Here is a 12415-nt window from a genome sequence, read left to right on the forward strand (position 1 = left end):
AGTCATACAACATGCACAATAACACATTAACAAGACTACTCTGTTAATCAGTGCAATTACCACATTAACACAACAGTAACAGTGTAAGAGCAGCACTTCTTCTAGTGATCCATGTTAATGCAAAAGTTGTTTTGATGCTATTCTGTATGATTTTTCCCATCATCTCCATTTCAACCATTAAGACATACACTTGGCTTCACAGCTAGACATCTTCCTCTCATACCAGGAGCAGAGAAAAATGTATTGTTAAAAAAAAAAAAGCCAACACGAAAATTTTCATGAGAAAATGGCTTATTACTGCACTGGTGTTGTGGAAGGAGAGGTATACTCACAAAAGCTGGACACGAAACACAGAAGAGGAAGTACAGCTAATAGAATTACATGCCAAATTCTAAGTAGCCACAAAAAGGAAAGTTTGTCAGCAGTATATTGAAGGATTCTTACAAACCTTTATTAAATAATACAGATACAAATGATTATTTACAACCAAATTGTCATTTTTAGTAGTAGCATGTAAGGCACATGTTTTCCAAAACTAGAAAATAAATTATACAATACTAAGAATGTAACAGTGTTGCTTTTCTGTAATATTGTATGAAACCAAAAATATATACCATAGACTGTTTGCAATCCATTCCTTCAAATTTTTTTCCACCTAATTCTTCACACTTTGCATGAGATCACTTTCATTATGGTCCTTAGGGGAGTTTGCACACCCAGAATATTATTCACAATTGACACTGCGATACTACTTATATGTAAACAATCCCTCATCTGTCAGCCATGAAATACTGTTTGCATATTAAAGTTACTGTGATTATGATAATAATTTCCCAAATGAAGAGTTCTAACTGAGGTAATATTTTCTGTCCTCAGGGAAGTATAAGGACCAAGTAATACAACAAGTCCCCATCCAATCCTTTTCAAAATCAATTTGAAAAGATGTTCAAGTCACCATACCTCATTGCCATCTTGCTTAGAAGGCAAAATATATCTGGATATACACAGTGATCAGCTGCCTAACATAGCAAAATACTTTCTGATGTACCCTGAATTGTGCATTTTAACTCTGTGCGTCCTCGCAGACAGGGAAAAAAACTATAATAAACCAATTAAAAAAATCAATAATTCTTATGCACTGAAATGCTACGCTGTATTTAAAAGATCTGTAAGTGTGCTCTTAATAATAGGATATTCAAGTACAAATATTCCTCAGTCTGGTCATATCAGTCACGTTTCACGGGATAGTTTAAATTAATTCTGGATGTGACTGTATTATTATGTACACAAACACACTAGAGATAAGCAGATTGAACCAACTGAAAAGGTCACTCATTCTAAGTATGAAATAAGCCACTTACTTTCCAGTGCAACAGGTAACTAGTGGTAACAAGAGATGGCTCAGTTTTTATTGAGGTACTTTTATGTGTAAAATAACTAATATAAAATGTATTTTTAATCAGCAACAGGTAAAATAATTGCCTTCAATTAAAACCATTTACTACTAGATGAAAATCCTCTTAAAGGCACATGCTTTCACATTCCCAATCCAAAAAAGTGCTTACACAGTAACAAGACAGGAACACTGCAGCTATACCCAACAGAAGCCACACTTTTAAGACATTTAAATTTTTTTGGTTAAAAAACAAAGCAAAAAAACCACTTCAAAATCTATTCACAGTTGCTCCAGCATTCCTGATGTTTAAACAGCAAATTACGATGATGAATCACATTGTAAGGCTAAACATAAAAATACTTATCAGTGCAGTACATTCCTGAGTCCAAATCAAAATTAAGTAATTTGAAATACACAATCCTTCATATTTTTGGCTCACATTTAACCTGTTTTTCTATTTCCCTTTTTTAAAATTCTAGTAAAAAGAAAGTTATTTTTTGCAAGAGTAAATAAACCTGGGTCACTGTCACTTAGACAATTTCTAACTGCTTGAATTGCAAGATAGCTAGCTTAGCATGAACACTGCTTTTTGCCCATTCACCCTCATCAACTTCGCATAAAGCAGTAGGTAAAATAAATTGCAGAGAACTGAAGTACATAAAAAATGCAAAGAGCTCTAAATATTAGAAAAAATGAAAAAAGAAAACTGGTTATTTTCCAAGAGATTATGTGAGTTGCATCAAAGCTGCAAAAGCTTTATCCTCAAAGGCACTATTTCTCCCTACTCCACCTCAGTCCTAGTTCATGATGAAGAGTGCTGTTTTCCCTAACGTGAACCATAATCAGTGCTCCAGAGCGTGGTTGATGGGCTTGTTTTCCTGCTTGAGGTCTGAGGGCTGAAGGAAAGCAAAGGTGATATAGAGAAACCTAAAAAAAAGGGGAAAATGAGAACAACAATCATACTTAGGATTGGTGGAGGAAGTAGGAAAAAAAAATAACTGGCACTCATCATCTGCTGGAACACTTGGCAAGCAAGTCTAATGATCCATTCTGAGTTGAATAAGCCCTTTAGCTTACTGCCTGTTGAAAAGAGATCCTATATGTATCAAAACCTTGTAGGTCTTTCATTAAGGAATAAATAAAAGAATTAACAAAGCTTTCTGAGGAGGGCACAATAAATTTCACTTCAGCAAATAGCTTTCAGGTTGAACTTGTCATATTTTATCTGAAGTATCAGACATTTTTACAAGTAGGACTGTAACTGTCTAACATCTTAATGTACACATTATTAGAAATGTAGTTATTTGCTACTGTTCATCATGGACTTCTGCAATAAACAGGCATCTCTTACATACTTCTGAAAGAGTTTGATGCTACAATACTGCAAGTAAAATAGGAATTAAATATCAAGCAATACAGGTAAATCACGACTGCAAGACAAAAAGCAATGAAGTAACAAATTATTTCCTGAGCAACATAACTAAGTATTCCATAGACTTGTGCCCTTTATCCCTCTAATATTTGCCCTTTCCTGCCTCTTATAGGAGCCCCAGTTCCCAGAACCTCACAGCCTGCTGATAGCACAAGAAAAGCAGCCATGCTGCAGCTCAGCTGATGTCACATGAATGGAGCAACCAGTCAGCTGCTGCCAAGCACGCTGTATCAGCAACTAATTACTGCTTTACTTCCCCTTAGATCCTTGTGGATCTCCCCTCTAGCCACATGGTGATTTTCATTAATTCTCAGGCTTTTAGCATGCTCATTTCCAATGCTGCTACATCTGATAGGAGTTTCAAAAGGATTAGTGATGGAGAAAAGGACAGTTGGGAGAATTAGGAGGGGAGAGTAACAACAAATTTTCCAGGAACTGGCACAATGCCTGTTGTCATTTAACTCAGAATATAGACTAGTAGAGATACATCCCTACATTCCATTCAAATGCAGTATCTAGACTAATCAATTACTTCACTTGTAACTGGACAACATCTGCTTACTGTTATGGCTGTGTTGAGGAGGTGTCCTTGGGGTAAACGCTGGATGAGTGTGCTGTTCTTTTTGTGAGAAAACTGCATGATAGGCTGCAAGACATTGTTAAAAAACATGAGTTAGTACTGAAATTTTTCCTTTCTATCTCACTACTAAAGTATTGCACGGAGTTATAGAAAAAAATATTAGTGATCTTTTATTCTCTTACCTATGATCATAACAGCTGTCCCTGCTAATAGTGCAAAAAGAGTGAAGAACATTACTTGATAGGAATCAAGAAAGTGCTGGAATAGACTTGCTCCATCTGTAGAATCAATTAAGAAAGAACAATATAAAGTTAGAAGAGCACCTTGTCTCTCCAATCTGCTTTAACTATTATTTCTTCACTCTCTTTTGGCTATCCTAAACAAATTTAATCAACTTATCATGATTTCAATACTAATGACTATCTATAATGCACTCTTCAAAATTAACCAATAATAAATTAAGACATTCATATGCCGACTTCTTTATTCTCCTCAGGCCCAATTTGCTAATCATTTTTATTCTAAGAGTAAATAGAAGCAAAGCAAATAAACACTATTGGATACTTTAACACCGGGATATTTATGCCAACTTCAACAGAGTATTTTGGGCTGGCCCAGAAGGAAAACATATTCTGCTTTGGTTTTAATGAGCAATAGCATTGAAGTCTTCCGGTCACAGTGAGCTGTTTGAATGTCAATGATAATGTGAGCTGTCAGTTCAAATTTTAACACACCAGATTTTATCATCTCAAACACTAATGTAACCTATACTTTTATTCTGGCACATGAAGTCTAGAGATAAACTTACGTCTCACTGGTGCACTGGTTCTGTCAGTCAAATAAATCACTGTCACTGGAATAGTGATAGTCTGGTCAGTCACAGGACTAGAGACAGTTAGAGCAGTTGATAAGGATCCCTGGCTTGAAACTCTTGAATCAGACAGACTAACGGTGTAGACTATGTAACTAGGCAGCCCATAGGATTTCTCCTTCTCAAATGCCTTCAGCATTGGTGATCCACATTTCACCTGCCAAGGAAAAAAACAACTTGAAAAGACCACTTGAGAAAACACAGCACACATCCAACTCCCAGGCTGTGCTTCAGAAAAATGTTGTTCCACAAACCTAGGGCAGCTCGCCTCTCAGCAGGAGCTAGGCTTGACTGTAATATTACACTCACACTTGCATCACTTCACTCCTGTTTAAGTTTGACCTAGGAATTGCTATTTCTGTGGGTCTCAGCCAAACACATGAAACTATCTTCTATTGGGTTATGTGAATGGTGGGCAAATACTACCCCTGCCACTAGGGATCAAGCAGATTTTCTACTCCCCAGTCTGTTCTAGTTAACACATTCCAGCTAGCACAAAGGTAAGCCTAATACAATTTTTACCTTGAAGCAGAAGTGAAAACTGGGCAGCAATACACTAAAGATGAACATTTCCAAGTCATCTCAAAAACAATCTCGAGATGGTAAACGTGGCAGTCTATTTGGTTAGAAAGTTGCATGTAACAGTTCAAAATGCTTTTCAACAGTGATTAATATATTCCAGCAATACACTCACCTCCAGGGTATCAAGAATTTCAGTGGCACCAAATATTTTCACATCAGCGCTTGTGTAATGATTACTTAAAAGCATTTCTGTTTGGTCAGCATAAAACCCAGGATTGAATGGCACCTCAGTGCCAATCTGTTCTCCAGAGAAGTGGCTGCCTTGGATTGAAGCCGTAACTCTGAGCGCTGTTTTACTCATACTGAGATGCTTCAATTGCTTGTCAGTAAGCCTGTGCATTGTGATGGAACATGTGTAATGCCCTACAAAACCAAAAGAAGTTTGAACTGTTAATTCCTCTTTTTGGTGATTTGGGGTTGTTTTGTTTTTTTCCCCTCCCTCCATGCAGAATGGGATCTTTATGACATCTTTGGAGAAGAACTGAAAGATTCAAATAGAATCAGGAATAGATGGGTGAATTGGACGCAATGCATCACTCTCCCAAGCATCACAGTCCTGGCACTAAAGCAACATAATTTTTGCCCCACACTAAGCATTGAGATAAGTGTCGTAAAAATCCCTCCTGCAGTATGGAAGATTCAAAGCACAAGTAACAAGCAGAGCTTGGCTAGTTAATTATTTTACCCTTATTTTCTTTCCCTAACAAAGTACCAAAGGCAGCCACTATCATGCAGTGTGCAGTAGTGTTTTAAACAATGGGTGTGAGGACTCAGTGGACAATTAATGTCATTTCCATACAGTTCATGGTTCTGCTAAAAATCATCCTGCAGTTATGAACCACACACTGTAGACAACTTTCACAACATTAATTCTATTTCCATAGTATCTGGTAATTTTCTCCCAAGTCTCAGTTCATGTTGTTTTGGAAGTATATAAGAATTCTAGCTTTCTCAAAAAAGAAAGCACTCAGGTTGCAAAGAAGCATGAAAGCTTTGTAAGTTCTAGAAATGTTTGAACTGCAGAATTCAAAATGCATCATTTTCAACCAATTTTCACTTTTAAACTATTTCTCTCTCATTTTAATAATTAAGGTCCATTATACATCAATAACAACAGTGGCAGCACTTCTAAAAGGTTGACATCCAACACACATTGTTTTTGACTGCAGGGATAATTCAGTGAAATTTAATAATCCTTGATATCCAGATGATAAAAACTCATTACTTTTCTTACCCCAGTCTCCTACCACACTTCAGAATACAGCAAAGGTATTGATGTCTAGCAAGAACACATCTACATACATTTACCTACAAGCTCTTTATTACTGCAAAGCTTTCCAATTTTGGAACGTTTGTCACTGGAGTGCTCATTTGAAGCAGCTGAAGAAGGTTTAAGAAGGTTTAAGAAACCAAGCAAGTATACTTAAACTAAACTTTGTATCACTTAACAAATATGGGGCCTGACATTCTGTTCTGAGTTAAGCCACATACAAGATACTTCTTATTTATTTAATTTTTATTTTTAAACTACTCAGCTGAAGTACAGTATCACATCTGCTAGCTTTCTAAAGCGTGCAACCAGCATACAATGCCTACATTCTGCAATACTATCACTTCTGTCTCAAGGTACCATTAGACTGCCCACATATCCATAAAAATAAGAGTGATAATTTGCAAAATTCTGACCTAAATTTGTTGTCACTACAACTGAAAAGTTTATCAAAGTTTGTTGTTGTCCCTCTGCACAAAATACTTCTTCAGCATTGTATAAAGCAGAGTTTCTCAGAGTTATAGTAGTAAGCCTGGAACAAACATACAGAATGGGCCACCACTGATTTCTAGAAAACATATTAATGTCATCATCAAATGCAGAAAACTCTTGAACTAAACAAGGAGAATGCACATTAGGGACTCACTGAAGCTGAGATCGAAAACAACAAAGCTCAGAGGCTTCAGCAGAAAATCTGTTTGTGCATTTGGACTACGCTGCAGCAGAATTCAAAGGGTCAGCCTACAGCATGGCATCTTCTCTTACCTGAAACTGCATCAAATCCAGGTTCTGCTATAAATACATCACGTGCTGGAAAATCAAATGCATCACTGTCAAATTTTAGATGACAACTGATAATGGATTGTGGTTGCAATTCAGCAATGGCTTCAATCTGTGCAGGCAAGCACTCCCCTAAAGGAAAGAAAAAGAAAGTTAATACGGGATTCCCGCATGAAAAAAAAAAAAACCAGCCTGAAATAGCAAGTTGTTCTCCTACCTTCCAAAACAGAACTGCTGTCTGTTACTTCCAGCTAGTTTCACAAGGTTATGATAACCTTAAAATATCTTATATCTAATCTCAAAGAGAGAATAAAGATTTTACAGTTTTATATATATATACACGTATATATACGTATTTTATATATATACATATATATAGATATAAAACAAATTCATATGCACACATGTGATAGGAATAATTTGGTTACAGGAAAGAATGAAGTACAGAGGATTTTCAGCTCAGATGTGCCTGCTGGATAACTTATGTGATTGTACAGTCTTGATTTATATTTCAGTTTCTGGCAAGATGTTTATAAATAGGATAATAATTAACATAAGATACAATAAAATACTGTTCAGTGAGTGTTAAGTGTTGAGGTAATGACAGAAGGAAACCATAATCAAGCAAAACACAGGTTATTAATTAAGCACATGAGACGTTCTCTTATTTCTATATTACAGGCTTTTAATTGATGAAAGTTTCCATAAAAAAATTAAAAATATTAATGAATTTGTCAACCTTACTGAGCATGCTTAACTTACTGAGAAGGCAAACGGAATTAAATATAGAAGCTAATATTCAGCCGATTGCCTCTTAACTATTTTTTTTATATGACCAAAACCAACCCTTCCATTATCTGCTCATTGTATTAGCTGTGAGATTGTAATAGGCTCAGAACATGGCCCTAAGCTTCTCAAAGCTCCTGGGAGTCTGGATATGCACTACAGATTCATGGAGAAATTCCTACACCAGCTTCACAGACCCTTCAAAACCACACCTATTATGAATGTACAAACATAATTAAGCAATAAATTTTTAGTTGTGTGTGTGTGTGTGTGTGTGTATATATATATATATATATTTTTTTTTTTTTCAATCATACCTTGCAAATTTTTATTTCTTTCTCCAATCAAAACTATTACTTTTGAGGCTGCAACTCCTTGTAAGCTGGTTTTCACTCCGCTTACATGCATTGCTGTAGTCCTCTGAGGTATGTTAATCAATATCTGAATAAAGGATGAAATACATTTTTAACAAAAATTGTATTAATAAACAAAATATCAACAGAAGAAATTGCAACGTAGAAAAAAATTAATCAAATAGTTCTGATCAACAATACTTAGTAATATAGTACACTACTTAAAAAGCTTCTTGTTGACATTTCTGCCTGAACTTAAAAAGTTGTCTAGCATCTAGAAACACCACAGCCAAGCAATCAAATGTACAGTATAGGAGCAGTATGAGCTAAAACCAGGAACCATTGATCTCAGATTATTCTAACATAGGTGATCTAAAAAAGAAAACAAGATGTTTTTTGACATATATGTTCGTGCCTAATGATTAGAAAGCATACCTAAGCATTTCTATGGTTTTCTCCTTTGAAATGATTTAAATTTCTTATTTATCTTTCATTTAACTAGATAAACTACGTAAATAATAAACTATATAAATATATACATAGCATACTTGTTTCTAAATATAACTAAAAACTCACAGCACATATTTTTGCTGAAGCAAACAAACTCCAGTAGTTCTGGTAGGATTTAGCAAAACCTTACCTCTCTGTATGTTTTAAGTAACCCAGGAATCTCATAATAGACCGTGGCAACACCAGAATCCCTTGCGACGGCTGCACCAGTCTTGGAGTCGATTTGAAGCACACTATTTGATGAAGAACTCCAAGTCCCTGGCAGGCCTGTAAAGACACACTGTTTGTACACTGCACAAGCATGAGTGAATTGCCTCAACGCCATAAACTTATGTGGTGTCTTTATGTGTACACCCATCGTACAGGCAGCACTGATTGCCTTTGTCACATGCTCACACGTGTAATTTGCAGTTACCTGGACAAAAACCTGTTAATACTAAGAATTAAAAACAGAGAGTGAAGTTAAACCATCATGATAGATTCTTTGTATGATTCCCATTTTAAAAAAACAGCCTTTCAAGCCAAGAGAATGGAAAACTCTGAAGTCGGATGCTCACGAATTCCATACAGGCAACATATTGCATGGTACAATTAAAATTAGAAGAGCTGATCAAAGCTATTTTTATCATTAACAAGAACAGTGACATTTGATTCTGAGAAAACATCATAAATTATGCATCTAGTTTTCCTAAGAAAGAGTCAGACTGATGTCAGTTATATAGCTGCATAAACAGAATGACTGAAATGCCACTTACCTTCTTGGTTTGTGAGTGAAGTACTCAAGCAGAGGACATCACCTACAACCACGTCAGTGAGATCAGGAAAAATGGCGTGTTGCACAGGAAGGGGGATGTAGTCTGCAATTCCACTGTGTTCTGCATCCCAGACTTTAAGCAAGGTCAAGCCTACGTTTACAGTCCGGATCACAAATGTGTTGTTTGTGGCTCCTTTCCCAATCTGTACAAAGTCATCTCTACACAAATACACACAAAAAACTATTGTTTTTCTTAAAGGTAAGTTCACTAATGTCTTTATTTCTACAATAGGTAGCATGCACAAAAACTGTTTTCATATGTTGCATATCTTGCATCTTCTCTGGTGGTTATCTTCTAATGAATAGTGACAGAATAAGGAAAATAGAAAAACGATTTAGGTGTTACTGAGGTAAATTTCAGCTCCTATATGGTTATGCTGAAGAAATACTAAGGTTATAATAACGTCTGAAAACTCTCCCCTAATTATAAGAAAAGTAGAATTTTAGAAATTAGGTTGTTTCTTTCCTTTTTTCTCAGGGAGCTAATAAGGAAATAAATTATATCAGCAACATGCAGCTTTCCAATCATGTCTTTACAAAGTTAAATCAAATTTGATGACAAGTTCTGATATTTCCTAACATTCAGCGCTCCCAAATGAACTAATACAGAGCACTTAAGCATACACAGCACAAAGACTGCCAACCCTGACAGCACCACAAAGACAGCAGTCAAAGTCTTGAGCACAATAGAGCCTGGGTCACTGGAGTGCTGCACCTGAGGTTAATGAGCAATGCTTCTGTGTTTAGGGCTAATTATCAGTCCTGTGCCGATGCAGCTCAGGCGCATCTAGCTTGGAAGCTATGATATTGCTATCTTTTACAGACCTCTGTAAGCTTCAAAAATTTCCACAGATCATTTAGGTAAAAGGATAGAAATTCTTCCATTCAACTTCTTTCCCCTCTGACCCCAACCCTATTTTTTTGAATCATGATCTGAGTTGTAACAGAATGGCCAGGGTTGGAAGGGACCTCAAGGATGACGAATCTCCAACCCCCCTGCCACAGGCAGGGCCACCAACCTCCACATTTAATACTAGATCAGGCTGCCCAGGGCCTCATTCAACCTGGCCTTGAACACCTCCAGGGACGGGGCATCCACAACCTCGGGGCAGCCTGTTCCAGCACCTCATCGCTCATAGTAAAGAGCTTCCTCCTAACATCCAACCTAAATCTTCCCTCCCTCAACTTAAAACCATTTCCCCTTGTCCTGCTGTAACCATGACGTGTTATGCACAAAACATTATGTTATAGTAATGAAATTAATGACTGTTTACTAATGACCAGAGAGGTCTGTTTTGTGATATTTATTAGTTTTTGAGGCAAAAAGCAGAAGGCTTAGCTTTGCCATACAAAGATTGTACAAGCTTATCTGAAGAGACAGCCCCTGAACCAGAAAATCTTATATAAGACGTGAGTCAGTGTAACAAGGCTCTAAAAGAAAAGGAGAGGCAAGAGGAAGCAAATGTTAATAAGATCAATTGTTTACATAGGCTGCTGATGTACGCAATCTGATGATTCAGAGTCACTTAAAGCAGAAATGTACCCCAGCAGACCCCACTAGGGATCATGTTTATCTGAGCAACTTTCCATTTGCCAGAGAATATCGATTACGAACTGGAACTCTTTCTTCTTCCACACTGCCTCTAAAGACCTCACAGATGAAACTTTCTTTCTAATCCCAGTCCAAGCTGTATCTTCAACTGGTATTTTTGGAACAATTTTTGCTGTGACTGGCCTACGTGCATTTGGCATTATGTGCTCTCTGTAACTAAATCCAACAGCAGATGCCTACCTGTTTGTTGCAAAGTTGAGTACAGAGTTATGTGAATGAAAAGTATCCCCAGAGTTGTCATGAAAATGGACTGTAAACGTCAGTGTCACACCCAGAGGTAGAGCCAGTAATGCCTCTTTGTTTTGTGTACGCAGAATAGGACTCATGGAGATTCTTAGGTATGAGATGGGGTAGACCTGTAAAACATCACAAGTGAAAAATTTATTTGCCTTTTTCTGATGCCTCTATAAAAACAGAGATCTAAAAGCACTCTTATTACACAAAGCGTCCTTCAACAATCACTTCCTGTATGTTTAATCATATGACGGAACTGAGACATGTAGCTTTTATTACCCATATACATATTTCACAGAATAGTTGTGGTTGATATAGGCCTCTGGAGGCTGCCTAAGTTAAGCCACCCTACTCAGGCAGAGTTACCTACAACCAGACACCCAGGATCATGCACAGTAAGATTTCAAAAACCTCCAAGACAGAGCCAACAATGTCTCTGGGCAACTGGTGTCACTGTTGACAGCCCTCACAGTGTTTCCCTGCATTCACACAGTTTTATGTGCTTCAATTTGTGTGTGCACTCCATCTTGTCCACCACCAAGAGGAGCGCGTCTTCTCCCACCAGACATTTCTTGTTATTTTTCTGAAATAGGACTGGGAACTGAAGAAGAGAATACTAATGCAGACTTCAGAAAATACATTGTTATCATATAAGGAAAAGCTGTATAGCCTCCCTGAGTTCACAAGGGAACAAGCTTTCCCAAGACTTCTCTCCAAGTAGTTCTCCAACAATTCAATCCTCGGTTACCAGGAATAACTTGCGGTGTTTGTGAGAGTAAGGGGATGAAATGGTGGCTGCTTGCCCAATTCCCCTGAGCTGGGTGAGACAACAGAGATCATGAGGGTCGTTGTTGGTGGTGCAGAGTCTAGCTGGAGACCTGTAACCAGTGGTGTCCCCCAGGGGTCTGTGCTGGGTCCGGTCTTGTTCAACATCTTCATCAATGACCTTGATGAGGGGATAGTGGCCACCCTCAGCAAGTTTGCTGATGATACGAAGTTGGGAGGATTGGCTGACACGCCTGAAGGCTGTGCTGCCATTCAGCGAGACCTGGACAGGCTGGAGAGCTGGGGCAGTAAGAAACCGGATGAGGTTCAACAAAAGCAAGTGTAGGGTCTTACACCTAGGGAGGAATAATTGCATGCACCAATACAGGCTGGGGGATGAGCTGCTGGAGAGGAGCTCTGCAGAGAGGGA

General features: G+C 37.6%; 1 protein-coding gene across 1 annotated transcript in view; it reads right to left on the reverse strand.

The window, feature by feature from the left end:
* Nucleotides 1–429: 429 nt before the first annotated feature.
* The window catches only part of NUP210 (nucleoporin 210), a gene marked incomplete at its 5' end in the record, with an annotated part of 61065 nt that continues 49079 nt past the window's right edge, over nt 430–12415 (reverse strand). Inside the window, 10 exons of the mRNA XM_019620031.1 lie at nt 430–2323; nt 3391–3474; nt 3591–3686; nt 4217–4436; nt 4974–5224; nt 6897–7043; nt 8015–8138; nt 8691–8827; nt 9316–9533; nt 11167–11342. Coding sequence (XP_019475576.1) covers nt 2223–2323; nt 3391–3474; nt 3591–3686; nt 4217–4436; nt 4974–5224; nt 6897–7043; nt 8015–8138; nt 8691–8827; nt 9316–9533; nt 11167–11342 — 1554 coding nt within the window. The remainder of the gene's footprint in view (nt 2324–3390; nt 3475–3590; nt 3687–4216; nt 4437–4973; nt 5225–6896; nt 7044–8014; nt 8139–8690; nt 8828–9315; nt 9534–11166; nt 11343–12415) is intronic.

The sequence above is a fragment of the Meleagris gallopavo genome, chromosome 14 (genome assembly GCF_000146605.3).
Source record: "Meleagris gallopavo isolate NT-WF06-2002-E0010 breed Aviagen turkey brand Nicholas breeding stock chromosome 14, Turkey_5.1, whole genome shotgun sequence".
NCBI classification, from domain to species: domain Eukaryota; kingdom Metazoa; phylum Chordata; class Aves; order Galliformes; family Phasianidae; genus Meleagris; species Meleagris gallopavo.